The 16015-nt window shown below is 35.0% G+C and overlaps 1 protein-coding gene across 5 annotated transcripts in view; it reads left to right on the top strand.

Annotated features, from left to right (window-relative positions):
• SLC6A15 (solute carrier family 6 member 15) overlaps positions 1 to 16015 on the top strand; it is a 53511-nt gene that overhangs the window by 11463 nt on the left and 26033 nt on the right. For 4 of the 5 annotated variants that reach the window (XM_081596145.1, XM_081596146.1, XM_081596147.1 and 1 more), the window contains exons 2-4: positions 9509 to 9981; positions 14198 to 14355; positions 14718 to 14844. In XM_081596145.1, the coding sequence (XP_081452271.1) occupies positions 9693 to 9981; positions 14198 to 14355; positions 14718 to 14844 (574 nt within the window). In that variant the 5' untranslated portion in view covers positions 9509 to 9692. Of the gene's footprint in view, positions 1 to 9508; positions 9982 to 14197; positions 14368 to 14717; positions 14845 to 16015 lie in introns of all 5 variants that reach the window. The other variant, XM_081596144.1, reaches the window with a different exon arrangement.

Below are 16015 nucleotides of genomic sequence, written 5' to 3'. Positions count from 1 at the left end.
CTCCCCCCACCATTTTACCCACTCCAGTATTCTTGCCTGGAGAATTCCATGGACAGAGGAGCCTGGCAGGCTATAGTCCATGGGGTCACAAAGAATCAGACATAACTGAGAGAATAATACTTTCATCACGCCCCTCATTAAGCATCGTTTGCTGGAAGTTCATCCCGGGTTTTGCATGTATCAATAGTTCTTTCCTTTTTATGGCTGATATTTGATGATGTGGATGCACTCTGGTTTGTTTAAGCACTCACCATTGAAGGACACTGGGGTAGTTTTCAGTTTGGGCCATTACGAGTAAAGATTTTTATGAACATTTATGTATAAGTTTCTGCTTGAAAATAAATTTTTATTTCTCTGGGATATATGCCTAAGAATACAAAATAGTAGTCACCCCAGTAATGCTATTATTAGTGCTAAAAGGAACTGGCAACTATTTTTTTAGAGTAGCTATACTATTTTACATTTCTATTAGCAACATATGATTGATCCAGTTTCTTTACATCCTCACCAATTGTTGGTATCATCATGTATTTATTTATTTATGCCATTCTGATAGATATGTGATAGCCCACCTTTTTGGGTAAAGCATATATTAACAAGTTTAAGTTGTTACTTTGTATTTCACTTGTAAAAATGTTCTCCTCCTTTTGATTGGTTCTGTGATTCTTTTGTCAACTTTTTGTTTAATGCATATCTCAGATGCAAGTGCCTTCCTCCTACTTTAGGATTTTGCATATTTGCACTGGAAATATAAATTAGTGTCTACTATAATTTCAAAAGATTTTGTAACAACAGTAGTTAAAAAGTCTTAAAAGATGAAGCAAGAATTGTGTTAATTGTATAGTGAATTATATCTATTTTGAGTTAATTCTACAGTGAAATTTTTAGCAAGACTAATAAAGACAAAGGCAGAGAAAATACCTATTACCGATAACAGGGATGCAAATGATATAAGACTACAAATCCTATAGATGTTAAATAATTCTAGGGAATATTTTGAATCACTCTGTGCCTCCAATAAATTTGACAATTTAGATAATATAAATTCTTTGAAAAATACAACTAACTGAAACTAAAACAGTGAAAAAAAAAGAAAAGAAAACCTAAGTACCTGTATATCAATAAAATAAATTGAATTTTTGATTTAAAATATTGCAAAAAAGAAAACTCCAGGCCTAGATGGTTTTATTGGTGAGTGCTGCAAACGTTTTAGGAAGAAGTAAAACTAATTCTACATATATTCTCTCAGAAAATAAAAACTCTATTTCAAAACTCTTATTTAGGGGTCCACGAAAACCAGAAAAGGAAAATATATTGCATAAGAAAAAAAATTTTAAAGATCCTCTTTCCCATGAATATAGTTGAAAAATATCCTTACCAAAACCTTAGCAATTTAATTCAATAATATATTAAAAAGGGTAATAAATCTAGACCAAGTGTGGTTTATCCCATAATGAAAGGTATTAAATCAATCAATATAATACTTTACATGAACAGATTAAGAAGTTATGTGATTATCTTAATAAAAGCAGGAAATTATATAACAAAAGTCAACAGTTATGCATGATTCAAAAAAAAAATCACTGAACTATGAATAAAAGAAACTTCTGAACAGGTAAAAGGACCCAATGAAAAAAATAGAATCCATCACTAACAGTTTACCTAACAGTAAAATATTGAGTACTTCCCCACTAACATCAGGGCATAGATGAAGTCTGCTCTTAACACTTCTGTTCAAAATTGTGGTAGATGTCCTAGCCAGAAAATATGTCAAGACAAAGAAATTAAGATAAGCAATGAGAGAAAAACTATCTTTATTTACCAATGACATGTATATAAAAATCCTAAATGATCTTTAAAAAATAACAACTTGATTAGCATTATTGCAGGAAAGAAAGGGCTTCCCCGGTGACTCAGCAGCAAAGAATTTGCCTGCAATGCAGGAGCTGCAGGAAATGTGGGTTCTCTCCCTGGGTGGGAAGTTCCCCTGGAGGAGGGCATGGCAACCCACTCCAGTATTCTTGCCTAGAGAATCCCATGGACAGAGGAGCCTGGTGGGCTACAGTCCATAGGGTCGCAAAGAGTCAGACACTACTGAAGTGACTTAGCAGCAGCAGCAGCAGGATAGAAACCTTGTACTAAAAAATCATTTCTTTTTCTGGATAGAAATTAAAGCAGATGCAAATAAATGGAATGATATACTAGGTTCATAGATTGGAAAACTCAATTTTTTAAGATGTCACTGTTCTCCAAATGGATCTATAAACTCAGTCAATGTAAACCCATTCAAAAGTCCAGCAGACTGTTTTTTGGGGTAGAAATTGACAAGCTGATTTCAGAATTTATGTGGAGGGGCAATGAAGCAATCTTAAAAAAGGGAAAACATATTTAAAATGATTAGGGTTGAGAACCCCAAATTAAACGTTTACTATGTTGATTTTAAAAGGTTTTGAATCTTGTTTTAAGTGTTTAAAATAGATTTTTTTTCTGAAAAGTTACGCATGAAGATATTAAACAATACAAAAACAGGGGAATGAGAAAAATGTAAAGATAAGTCCAAATTAAACATTGTAACATTTCAGACATTTTAATGTCTAAGTCTTTACATAGAATAGATAAATGGTAATGACACACCCATTAATTTATAATGGGTGTATTATTTTAATAGGTATATTATTTACATTTATAATAGGTGATTTATAATAGTGTCTAATGAGGTTTTTTGTTTGCAAGCTGCAGAAACTGATGCTGGCTAAGTAGAAAAACAGAAATATTGACAGGGTCACAGGGACTCAAAGAAACAATGGGGTGCTTGGCAATAAGAAGGGAAAGGGCAAGAATGAAACAGTTCTGAAAACCAGGAAGCAGGATCCATGACTACTGTAGTAGTTACAGCCTGGGCATAATGCCTTTGGATTTAAGTGAGATGCCAACTTTTTGATCTCTTTGTTCCTGTCCTCAAGATTCAAAATCCAGGGAAGGGAAATCTAAGTGGGTAAATGCAGATTATTTTCCAAGTGATAGCAGTACTTCTGTCTTCCCTATACTCATACCTACTTTAGCGAATTCACTTTATTGCTCCTTTCATCAAAACCTGGAGTTGATTTACTCTCAAGTCATCCAGACTTAGCTGTGTAACTTGCTTTGGGCAGTGAGACATCAGCAATTATGACTCAAACAGGCTTTACTAGTGCTTGTGTGTTGAGCTTACCCCTTTCGGCTAGAGTTGGAACTCTGAGCTTGTCATGGGAACATGTTGAAGCTCCACACATTGGAGAGACTCTGTGTAGGAGGACCAAAGTGCTCTGACTTATAGGCTGTGCTTAGTGGCTCAGTCATGTCTGACTCTCTGTGACCCCATGGACTGTAGCCCGCCAGGCTCCTCTGTCTATGGGGATTCTCCAGTCAAGAATGCTGGAGTGGGTTGCTATGCCCTTCTTCAGGGGATCTTCCCAACCCAGGGATCAAATCCAGGTCTCCCGCATTGCAGGCGGATTCTTTACCATCTGAGTCACCAGGGAAGCTGGACTTAATAGGCTACTTCCTGCCTCCTGCCAGAATGTGATTTTGACCCTCTTAGACCATCCTCCTCCACTTGAGTTGAGAGGTGACTACAGTGCAGAAGTGACCCACGTCAAGTGAAGCAAAGCAACTGATCATCTAAGCCTAGTGTAAATTGCTAACCCACAAAATCATGAGCAAATACAGTTTTTGTTTGTTAAGCTATTAAATTTTGAGGTAACTTACTATGCAGAGAGAGAAAACTGTTTTTTTTTTTTAAAGGGGGAGTAAAAATACCCGAAACATGTTGCATTTGCTTTGAACTCACATTAGCCTTAATAGAATAAACTTGTAATATAATACAAACATAAGAGGGACTATTATCATAGTAATAAAAGAAAACATACTGAGTACTCTCAATGTGTTGGCATTTATCCAAGCTCTTTATTATTAGCTAACTCAATATTTCAGCCAAGGTCATAAAAGCATTAGTAATAGAGTTTGGATTTAAACTCAGTCTATTCTATATCCTAGATGTAAATATTTGGCACCAATACATGTCTTTTCATACCAGTAAAAATTAATTCCTACAAGATCCCACTAAAAGTAGTAAATAAGGATTATATGAAAACATGAAGAGGTGTGGTCATTATCCACTTTTGGACCATGAATTTTATATCTACATTTTCTTTTTTTCTGGCCATGCCTCACAGCATATGGGATCTTAGTTCCCCGACCAGGGATGGAACCGTTGTCCCCTGCATTGGAAGTGCAGAGTCTTAACCACCAGTGAAGTCTCTCATATTTAGACAGTATCCTAACTTGCTTTCTGCCATGAAAGATGAAGACATTTCCATACCTTTCTCTCTTTCTTTCTCCCATTTAAATTCCTGATTTTGTTACTTAGATTATTTTTGGATTTTAGTTTTTATTACATTTATATATTTTCTCCCTATATAATTCCTATGTTTGAACCTTATTTCCTCGTTTAAATTAATGTTTACTCCTATTATTAAACATGGGTCTCTGTCCTTGTTGGCTAAGCTTCACAATCATGTAGCCTGTTCCTCTCCGTCCCTGTAGGGCTCATCAGATCTCTCATGGATTAGACGATTTGCCTGTGACATTTATAATTGAAATATGAAATACTCTAGTATGAAAACTGGAGATCAAGTATTTTTTTCTCTTCACTTTTATAGAAGTGACTGAATATCCTGAGAAGTCTTTTATTTCTCCTTTCTACTTCTGCTTGAAATCCCTAGGAATTTTTAATCTCAGTAATTTCTCAGTGTTGACACTTCTGCATTACTTTGTGAAATTCTATTATCTAAACATCTGTTATTTCATCTTTTGTGTTTCATTAATTTTGTTTCCTGATATAGTACATTTATGTTTTGCTTTTGGTTCCCTCTCAACTATTACCCCTGTAACCTCAACTACACACCCTGTTTCTCTGTAAAAGTCTTTCATTCTTAGCAACTAATCTCATAATTACTTAGTAAATAATCTTACCTTTGAATAGGGAGATTTCTATCTTGTCATGCTGCTGCTTCTGCTAAGTCGCTTCAGTCCTGTCCGACTCTGTACGACCTCATAGACGGCAGCCCGCCAGGCTCCGCCGTCCCTGGGATTCTCCAGGCAAGAACACTGGAGTGGGTTGCCATTTCCTTCTCCAGTGCAGGAATGGGAAAAGTGAAAGTGAAGTCTCTCAGTCGTGTCTGACTCTTAGCGACCCCATGGACTGTAGTCTGCCAGGCTCCTCCGTCCATGGGATTTTCCAGGCAAGAGTAGTGGAGTGGGGTGCCATTGCCTTCTCCGCTATCTTGTCATGCCGCTGCTGCTGCTGCTAAGTCGCTTCAGTCCTGTCCGACTCTGTACGACCTCATAGACGGCAGCCCGCCAGGCTCCGCCGTCCCTGGGATTCTCCAGGCAAGAATACTGGAGTGGGTTGCCATTTCCTTCTCCAGTGCATGAAAGGGAAAAGTGAAAGTGAAGTCGCTCAGTCGTGTCCGACTCTTAGCGACCCCATGGACCGTAGCCTACCAGGCTCCTCCGTCCATGGGATTTTCCAAGCAAGAGTACTGGAGTGGGGTGCCATTGCCTTCTCCGATCTTGTCATACTATGTGATAAAAAACTTAGTGTCATGAAAATGGAGCATATATGGAGTGACCTGGAGCACTCTGCACCTTCAATTCAGATTTAATCTCTGGAAGAGTGGTTGTCAGGCTTCCCAGGTGGCACTAGTGGTAAAGAGCCAATGCAGGAGATGCAAGGGACTTGGGTTCCATCCCTGGGTTGGGAAGATCCCCTGGAGGAGGACATGGGAACCCACTCCAGTAATATTGCCTGGAAACTTACATGGACACAGGAGCCTGGTGGGCTACAGTCCATGGGGCTGCAAAGAATTGGACACGACTGAGCACACACACAGTGGTTGTTAAATTTTTTCAATAGTAAATATTTCAAGCTTTGCAATGCATTCAAAGTGATTCAGCTGTTGTAGCACAAAATTAGCTATAGGAGATATGTAAATTTGTGGGCATGACGATGTGCCAATAAAATTCTCTTTACCAAATCAGACAGTGGACTGTATTGGACCCACGGGCCGTATTTTTGACCCAGCTCTTGACTATCTGTTGCTGCATTGTAGATAGGAGGCTCTTACCAGGTAATGATGACAGCTAGTGAAGCTCCTTGGTACAGACAAAGAGCAGTCATGACAGCTTGTTGCCCAGTTGACTCTCACAGGAGTGGATGATGCTAACTTGGTAGGGACTGTGCAGTTACTTGATTCTGATTATCCTACTGCTCATGTGACCTGTAGGATACCAATACTTTATCACTCAGTGCTTCATGTCCTTCCTGGATATTCCTGTTTTGAAGCAACAGTAATACACTTTTGGAGATAGTCAATTATATTTTCAAACCTTCATCTGTGCCATACTTTTATCGACTAAGTTCTTCAGGCAAGCTTTCGGCATCCATCAAAATTTTCTCTTTCAAAAAAGTTGGGTCTCAAAATTTTGAAATTTATTTGACTTACAAATTGTTGTCTCATATACTAAGTTTTTATAACTCCACTCAGAAACTCAATTTATATTTTTTGGCTATATGCAGCCTCTATATAAGAAAGGAATGCCTCTGACTCAGTAAATATAGGGCCTTGAGGCGAAAGGCAAAAATGCAAAAAACAAATGAAACCAAACATATAATAATGCAAAATACTTATAATTATTATACAATGTAATTCGCTATACTTTCAATTCATATAGTTGACAGTTAAACACTGAGAATGTGAGATTGGTAAGATAAAATCATTCTCCAAGGAGAGATTATGGCTTATTGAAGAAGAGATACTTTCCCCCCCCAAAAACTCATTTGTTACTGTGGAAGTTTCAATGTTAACTGCAACCCCTCCCCATATTATCCTATAGTGATCCCCGTCCCATATTATCCTGTAGCAATCCCTAAGAGGAGGAGGTGGGTAAGAAACAGAGTGAGAAAAGAGAGTATAAATTATTTTACTTGTGACATTATTAATGTACTATCACTTTTGTTTTTGCTTAGAAAAGGAACTGTAAATGCATGCAAATAGATATATAATATTCCTTTTTACTTTTTAAATTTTATAAAGTTTGCCTAAGATCATTGCATTATAAATCTGTATATGTAGTTAAGTATATTTTAGGAATTTAAAATATAAAATTGCATTTAAATTTTGTTTCCATTAGACATTTATTTTTTTTCATAGAAAATATGAACTTTGGGTTGTTGTATAGAAATTTTCAAACTAAACTTTGCCAAAAGATATACTATATAAGCTGGTGTGATTATCTGTTGGATATGTAAAAAACATGCAACAGTGTCTAAATATGTTTTTTTTTCCTGCAAAGATGAGAAATATATAGAAGAAATACAATTCTGAGATAACTAATTTGGGAGAGACTCATGAGTAACACTGTTTTTTAATTTTTTTCTTTATGAAGAAGAGTTTTAGTGTAATAGTACTTTAAACTCAATACATTCCTTTCCTTTCTATTTTATAGAAAAAAGCAAAAGGCAAAACAGATAAATGTTTATTGAGAAAACTAAGTTGAGTCAGATAGCTGTGAGAAGTTATACAACTAAGTAAAAATGTTAGGACACAACTCCAAACTTGTCAAATTAAAACAAATGATGCCCTTATCCTTGTATCACTAAAGTTATTATGCCAACGGTCTATCATTAGATGATCCAAAAATGTAGACCGTTAGATAATTTATGTCTCACAAATCTCACTTTCTTATATGTCAGGTTGTTTTCTTCCAGCAAAAATTATTTGGAAACAGCTTTTTTCAGCTTTTCAATGATTACATGTTTTCATTTATTGAGCTAATACTTACTGAGCTTTAGGGGGAAAGAATGCAAATTAAACAGACATAATCCCTAACTTCATGAAACTATTTCCTTATTCAAACCTTGTTGGCCTCTTTAAAATAGTTACCTTTAGAAGTTTTTCACTTATTCTAGAGATGTTTCTATTATTCAGAATATTTTGGGACTGCTTCTTCTTCAAGAATTTTCTTCACAGTCTTTCTCTTAATCTTCACCAAATCCTAAATTAGTGTTTTTCCTTGGGGTACACATTTTAATTTCATAATCAATGAAACACAATCCAAATCTTAAAATGACAAATAGATGATCAAGTTAAAGAATTTTTTTTCCCATTTGTTACCCAGTACTCTTTTTATTAAGGTTATAAGATAAAGTATGACAGAGTGTTTCTCTGACTTTTTTAATGTAAACCTAACAGCAGTTACATTAAAGAATTCCATTCTTTTTCTAGCAGTGAATGGCAGAATTCTTTTGGATATCATTTTTCAAGCTTCCTGATCTAGCTTTGAGGAGAAGCTCTCATACATTTAGTTACTTTTGAAAACAGATAATTTCACACTGGTCAGAATGGCTACCATCAAAAAGTCTATAAATAAGTTCTGGAGAGGGTATGAGAAAATGGGAATCTTTATACACTATTGGTGGGAATGCAAATTGGTACAGCCACTATGGAAAACATTCCTTTAAAAAACTAAAAAAGAGAACTACCATATGATCCAGCAATTCCACTTGTAGGTATATATTTGGAAAAATGGAAAACTCTACTTCAAAAGGATGCATAAACCCCACTGTTCAATGCAGTACTGTCTACAATAGCTAAGACATGGAGGCAGCCCAAACACCCGTCAGCAAGCAGTTGGCTTATGAAGATGTGGTGTATACACACACACACACACACATACACACAATGGAATATTACTCAGCCATTAAAAGAATGAAATGTTGCCATTTGTAGCAAGATGAATGGGCCTAGAGAATATTATGTTTAATGAAGTAACACAAAGACAAATGCCAAATGATATCACTTAAATGTGGAATCTGAAAAATAACACAAATGAATACAAACAGAAACAGGCTCACAAACATAGAAAACAAACTTATTCGCTACCAAAGGGTATAAGAGAGGAAAGGAGAAATTTCCCTTCCTGCAATATATCCTTTAACGACTTTTCCCTTAATAGCAAATGAATGAGTAGATGAATATGCTAACAGAAGAAATTCTATATAAGACAAATTTACAGGGATGGCATGCAATTGTTTATGTAATTTTATAAGTGATAAAATTAGAATGTACTTTAGTCAGAGAGGGAAGAAGGAAGAATTAAGAAAAGGTTTCAAAATTCTACTTACAAATGAACTGAGTATACATTATGCAATGGGGTATATCTGAGGCTGAAGTAGATTTTTGCAAGAAGGAAGAAGTTAGCTAAAAGAAGATGTGTGTGAAGCTCTTGTGTACTTTACAATTCTTCTACTTCTGTGGATATTAAACTCTGAAAGGTCAAGGACAAGCATATATTTTATACTATGCGGAAAGAGTTTGCATCGCAAAAATTAAGAAGACAGAGTCTTTGGTATTTTAAATATTTTTCCTCATTAAATATTATTGTTTTTCAACTTAAAATTTTACAGATACCTACAGAATATTGAACAAACAGATCCAGGATCCATAAGACTTTATCACCTTGAATCAAGGATTTCTTTGATATCCTCCTCTATCTTTTATTCATATCAACTAGCATATTTTTAAAAAGAATTAAGAAGTTTGCCAAAAGGAAAGTAAAAAAAAAAAAAATACTACCACCCATACTTTCCAATGCCGAAGAATAGCAAGGTGGTAAAAAGAGAATTAGACGATGAGGTTATTGAGTCTGTCAAAGACCTTCTTTCCAATGAAGACTCAGCTGATGATGCTTTTAAGAAGAGTGAACTAATTGTTGATGTCCAGGAAGAGAAAGACACAGATGTTGAAGAAAGATCTGAAGTCAAAGATGAAAGACCAGCTTGGAACAGCAAGCTACAATACATCCTGGCCCAGGTTGGATTTTCTGTAGGATTAGGGAACGTGTGGCGGTTCCCATATCTCTGTCAGAAGAACGGGGGTGGTAAGTTTCTGTTTTCTGCCCTTTTTGGGTTTTTTTTTTGAGTGATACATTGCTGAGTAAATTGGAGTTGATTATGTCAAATAGCAATCATTGTTGCTGCAGTCTCAGTATTTTAGAAACTACGAATTCCACTGTAAAACCAGGGAGACGCCTTTGTTGAAAGTGAGTTGAACTCTGTTTTCAGATTAGGTTTCCATAGGAGCCGATGACTTGCTGTGAACACACAAGGATTGCTTAAGGTCATAGTCTCAAATTCTTTCTGTGGATCCTGTTAACATCTCTAAATTACTGCCTTTTCTAACCAATGTTCCATTCCTTGTTCTTGTCAGTTATTCACTTTGGAGAAAATCCTCAAGTTTCTGATAAAAAAGATACTGGTGAACAAGAGAGAGAATGTTCTATCCACAATGTATTAACTCTGAATTTTAAGTTGTTTCATTCTTCAATGAAACAGAGTTACTTATAATTTAGAACGATTATAGTCTTCAGTTGCGAACCAGAACTTTGTAGATCCCAGTAGAAGGAATTTAACTGGATAATTAATATAATACCAGATAGTCTTCATCCTTAGTATCAGCACCCTTAAGATGCTGTAAAGAAATTAGCATTTTTGATTTCAAACAAATTATCTCCATCAGCATATTTAGCTATTTGTATTTGTGCATATAATTGCAAGGATTATTTAGTGAAAACTGTCTTAAAATCAAGAAAGTAAAAACATATACAAAAGAATAGATAGTTCCTATAGGATACAGGCTCAATAGTACACTTGAGTAAAACTGAACATTACCTAACATTAGGGTTATTAAATTAAAATAACTTTAATATTTGCTTTACTTTCTTTACCTTTACTATCTTTACTATATACATATATGGAAGCTGTTAAAACAAGTGTGTTTAAATACTAAATGTTCTGTTATGTGGCATTTCAGCACATAAAGGAAAGAATGACTATTTTGGTATTTGATTCCAGTTTGTGATAGGTTTGGTGACAGGACAAAAACGTGGTTTTATTTTATTTTTGATATAAGTACCAACTTATAAATCAGTTGAAGTAATAAAAGCATTCACATGTGAAATGGTTTCTTTTAGTCACTAAGATAAAAAGCTAAAGTGTCAGGTGACATTAAAATACGTTTAATGTCTTGCTTAATTAATTCAACCAGGCGAAGACCAACAGGTTTGGGGAAAAGTAGCATGTGTGATGGGCTTCCCAGGTGGCACTAGTGGTAAAGAACCTGCCTGCCGATGCAGGAGACGTAAGAGATGTGGGTTCAATCCCTGGCTTGGGAAGATCCCTGGAGAAGTAAATGGCAACCTACTCCAGTATTCTTGCTTGGAGAATCCCATGGACAGGAGTCTGGCAGGTTATAGTCCACGGGGTTGCCAAGAGTAGGACATGCCTGAAGCGACTTAGCCCAGCACATGCAGCCTGTGTGATAAATCTGCCTGAGAGGTAAGAATCAATACATGGAGTTGGTGGTACACTACCCATCACTCCACTGAACCTGCAAGCTCCTTAGCTAGTCTTTAACATCACAGATGAATTATTTACCAAATCAGCCACAAGCAGCTAAGTACTACCCTGCTTTATATTTCACAACAAATTTATCCCATTTGCAAGATGGGCAGAAGATGAATTCTGATTTTCAGACCTTTTGCCTTATGTGCTTTATTAACCATACTATTAAGGAAGAGGCTATCTTGGCTGAAAACTCAGATTGCTTTCTGTTTAATACAGTATTAGTCTTGGTGGAAAACTCTAAAGGATTTCATAGTTAGTTATCGGTTAGCAAAAATGGCTCTTGCTCCTTACTTTTTTTATATTTAAAGAAAATCAAGATGCCCTTCCAAGAATTGTCCCCTCTCTTCTAATTTCATGTGCTAGAGAGTGATATTATAAAACACCAATGGACTTCATCATTTTGAGATGGCTGTTGGAGTTCAAAAGGTGGTACTAAGCATGCAGTATAGCTTTGAGCATCTAGGTGTTTGACTAGTTAAACAGTCTCAATTTATGTAAATCTTATTCATCATTTGAGGTACTTTATGAATAATAGAATAAAAAGTAATAGACCCATATAAGTTGATCTGTCTGAAGATATTACTTGAAGCACAATGATTAAGCTTGAGAGTGAAAGGGAAAATGTTAGTTGCTCAGTCATGTCTGACTCTTTGCCACCCCATGGACTGTAGCCTGTCAGGCTCCTCTGTCCATGGGATTTCCCAGGCAAGAATTCTGAAGTGGGTAGCCATTCCCTTCTCCAGAGGATCTTCCCAACCCAGGGATCAGACCCAGCTCTCCCGCATTGCAAGCAGATTCTTTACCATCTGAGTGACCAGGGTAGCTCTGATTAAGTTTAGTAGGTGTTATAATATAGAAACTACCAGCTCAGGCTTTGAAGCCAATTTGACTGTGAAGCCTGGCTCTTTCCCTCACTATACAGGTCACCTTTCACAAGTTAACTTAATTTCTGGCTTCATTTCCGCATCTGTAAGAGGAGGATAATAACTGTGCTTACCACACTGGATTCTTGTAAGGAATAAATGAGTGACTACATATAACATGGATAGAAGTATGCCTGGCAAGTAGTAAATGCTCAGTTGTATTTTAACTACGACTATTTTTATTTCCTGGACTGTAGAGTAATTTGAGTCAGAAGAAATGGCTAGGTATCTAATAACATGTCATGGGCACATAACTGAGAAAATGTTCCCAATGAGTCCAGTCTTCATTCATTCTCTTTTTTTTTTTTTCTTCTAGTTGATCACACACACATAAACCTATTCACACCCCAGGATTTCATGCAGGTGTAAAAGTGCATTTTCAGTCTTTCAGGAAACATTCTCAGGTCATCAGTGCCTGAATACTATTAGTCATCTTAGAGTTTGAATTTTGATAATTCTGTTTTATAATCTCATGCATTGATGCTTTACATTACATACTCCTTTGTAGAATCAACTCATGTCTCAAAGTCTGAAAATCAGCTGTAAGAGAGTAGAGATTTTCTACCAACCACCATATTAAGGGAAATCATTATACATGGAAATTATTTAAGAGATGTATAGATGTAAATGACTTGAAAAAAATCATTAATATTTACTTCTTCAACATAAAAGGTACCAGAACAACTTGAACAGCTTCCAAAATCTATTCAATACCATTAAACATTTTCTTTTTAATGAGAGAAATATAATGAATGGCCTCCTCTTTAAAAAGGGCATTAGTCCCCACTTGGTAGTATCTGGTTGGACAAAACTCCAGATATGAAATTTGAATGTAGCAAGTCCATTTTAAAGGTTATCTAATGAATAATTTGCATATGTATCCTCATTTAGAAATGAGTACAGTTTTCATACTTGACTTTATCAATAAGAGTCTAATATTAACATTGTCAAACAATTTAGTACATTTTTAAGTCACTGGGCATATGTCTTAAGTTGAGATTTAGCTGTAAAATAATATATATAAATATTTAAGTAATATAAATATTTAAGTATGAAAACTTTACTATGAAGAAATAGCACATATATTTTACAATCGCTATTAATTATCTTTTTTTAAAATTAGTGTTACCTACCTCTTAACAGAATTTTGGAAAACAAAAAATTGCTTTTTTCCTGAAGTGAACTTTTTCTATAACATATATATGGGAAAAAAATGCCATTTGTCTGTGGTAGACGTTCTATGTCTTTTTTCTTCTCTTTCAGTCTAAGCAGGCATTTCTTCTTCCCTGTTGTTACTTAGGGAAAAAGTCAGTTTAATATCATAACATCTTATTCATTTTGGTTTATCAGATTTGAAATGCATGATTTAGATGAGTTTGAGTAAAATTTAATACATGACTTCATTAGCATTTTGTGAATAAGACTTCCAGGAGCTTTTGAAACCTATTTGAGAAAATATTTTAAGGAATCAATTATTTTTACAAAAAGTAAAGTTGTTTTACCTTTTCAACAAAATGTAACTAAAGCTATTCATTGATATCCTTACTTTTTTCATAATTATTTTTTATCAGAAACTCTTGGTAGTGATCAAATTCAGGTTTCAAATACCAGAAAGCTTAAAGTAATGAAATTGCATTTTCTTTAGAGTCTTTTATAATTATACTTATGGAAATTTAAATGTCATCTTTCATGAGATAATCAGAATTAGTGTATTCTCTACTGTGGCTGTTGAAAATATAATCTATTTTATTTGTTCTTCTCTCTATAGGTGCCTATCTTTTGCCATATTTAATACTACTTCTGGTAATAGGTATTCCCCTTTTTTTCCTGGAACTTTCTGTGGGTCAGAGAATTCGGCGAGGAAGCATTGGTGTGTGGAATTACATAAGCCCTCAACTGGGCGGGATTGGATTTGCAAGTTGTGTTGTAAGTTTCCTGGTATGGTATATGCCATATAATTTTTTACAGAGTTTGTAATTATATAGTCTGAAGTTAAATGCAACCTTGGAGTGTGTATTTCTACTCAACTCTTTAATCATGTGTTAAAAAAACCACTACTGGAGCTTGCACTAATACCCAAAATATGCTGTAATGTGAATGTAGTACAATCTTGTTAATGCGTTTTCTTAAGGCCTATGAGAATCATCATTTTAGAAAAGATAATGTGTTTCAAATAAAAATAAAAAATGTTTTTTTAAGTATTAAATGGGCTTTGATGCATTTCATCTCATTGTTTCAAAGGTAGGGGCAGGAGAATTTTAATGTAATCACACTATTTTATTTTGCAGGTATGCTTTTTTGTGGCTCTCTACTACAATGTCATCATTGGCTGGAGTCTGTTTTATTTTTCTCAATCTTTTCAGCAACCTCTGCCTTGGGATCAGTGTCCTTTGGTGAAAAATGCTTCACACACTTGTAAGATATCTACAATGTAGAGTTTTTATATCTAAAGATTATAAAGTTAGTAAAGCCGGGAGCTTTCAAGATATTTTTTCTAAAATCTTTCAAAGTTATTATAACAAACTTTCCTTGACATACTCAGAAGGATAGATGTTTGGCATCATTTATCTAGCTCTTTATTTTATTGTGTTATTTTATAAGTTATTTTATTGTGCCCCAAGATGTTAGGATAAAAAATTATTACCCTTCAGTTACAAACTTAGACAATATTTTATTTTGTTCATCTTTATTGATGTCTTACATTTGCATTAAAATAAAAAAAAAGGAGAAAAAGAATAATTTAGATTGAAGAAATTGTTTTTATGTCTTGGGTTCTGTTGTCCTATGTTTTTCTTATCTTTTAATTTTATATCCTAGAATATAAAGAATAATTCCCTAGCACTGTCCAGCAAATATCGAATGTAACATACATATGTAGTCTAAATGTCCTAGTAGCCATATTTACAAAAAGTAAAAAGGGACAGGTGAAATATTTTATTTAATCCAATATATCCAATATATTAACATTCTAACATAAAATTAATATAAAATAGTAATTTAATAATTTACATTGTTTTTCTCATACTGTCTCCAAAACCCCCTTTGTATTTTATGTCTACAGCACAAGTCACTTGAGACTAGCTCCATTTCTAAGGTCACATATGCCAACCAGCTAGCATTTTTGATGGCTCTGCCCCCAGGAGGTCAATCAGATCATTTTGGGGACAAAAGGGGCTATAAAACTGATATATTTTAATCAGCTTGATAAAAACTTGTGCTTTCATGCTCAGTCTTGTCTGACTTTTTGTGACACTTTGGACTATATAGCCCGCCAGGTCCTCTGTCCATGGGATCTTCCAGGCAAGAATACTGGGGTGGGTTGCCATTTCCTCCTTCAGGGGATCTAACCCAGGAATGGAACCCCATCTCCTGTGTCTCCTGCATTGCAGGCAGATTCTTTACCTGCTGAACCATCAGGAAAGCCCCTGATAAAAGCCTCACACATTCCTATTTTAGAAGTCTGTAACAAGGTAATCATCAAAGAGGATTTGTGTTTATTGATTTTTTTTCATATTTTTGCACACAAGATTTCATTATGGATTTAAATGCTTCTGTAGAATAGTAGTACTTTTCTAGGAAATGTTAG

This window comes from Giraffa tippelskirchi, chromosome 4, assembly GCF_054371585.1.
Source record: "Giraffa tippelskirchi isolate mGirTip1 chromosome 4, T2T-mGirTip1v1.2.pri, whole genome shotgun sequence".
Taxonomy (NCBI): domain Eukaryota; kingdom Metazoa; phylum Chordata; class Mammalia; order Artiodactyla; family Giraffidae; genus Giraffa; species Giraffa tippelskirchi.
The sequence above is the reverse complement of the archived record's forward strand: the minus strand, read 5'-3'. Positions and strand labels throughout refer to the sequence as shown.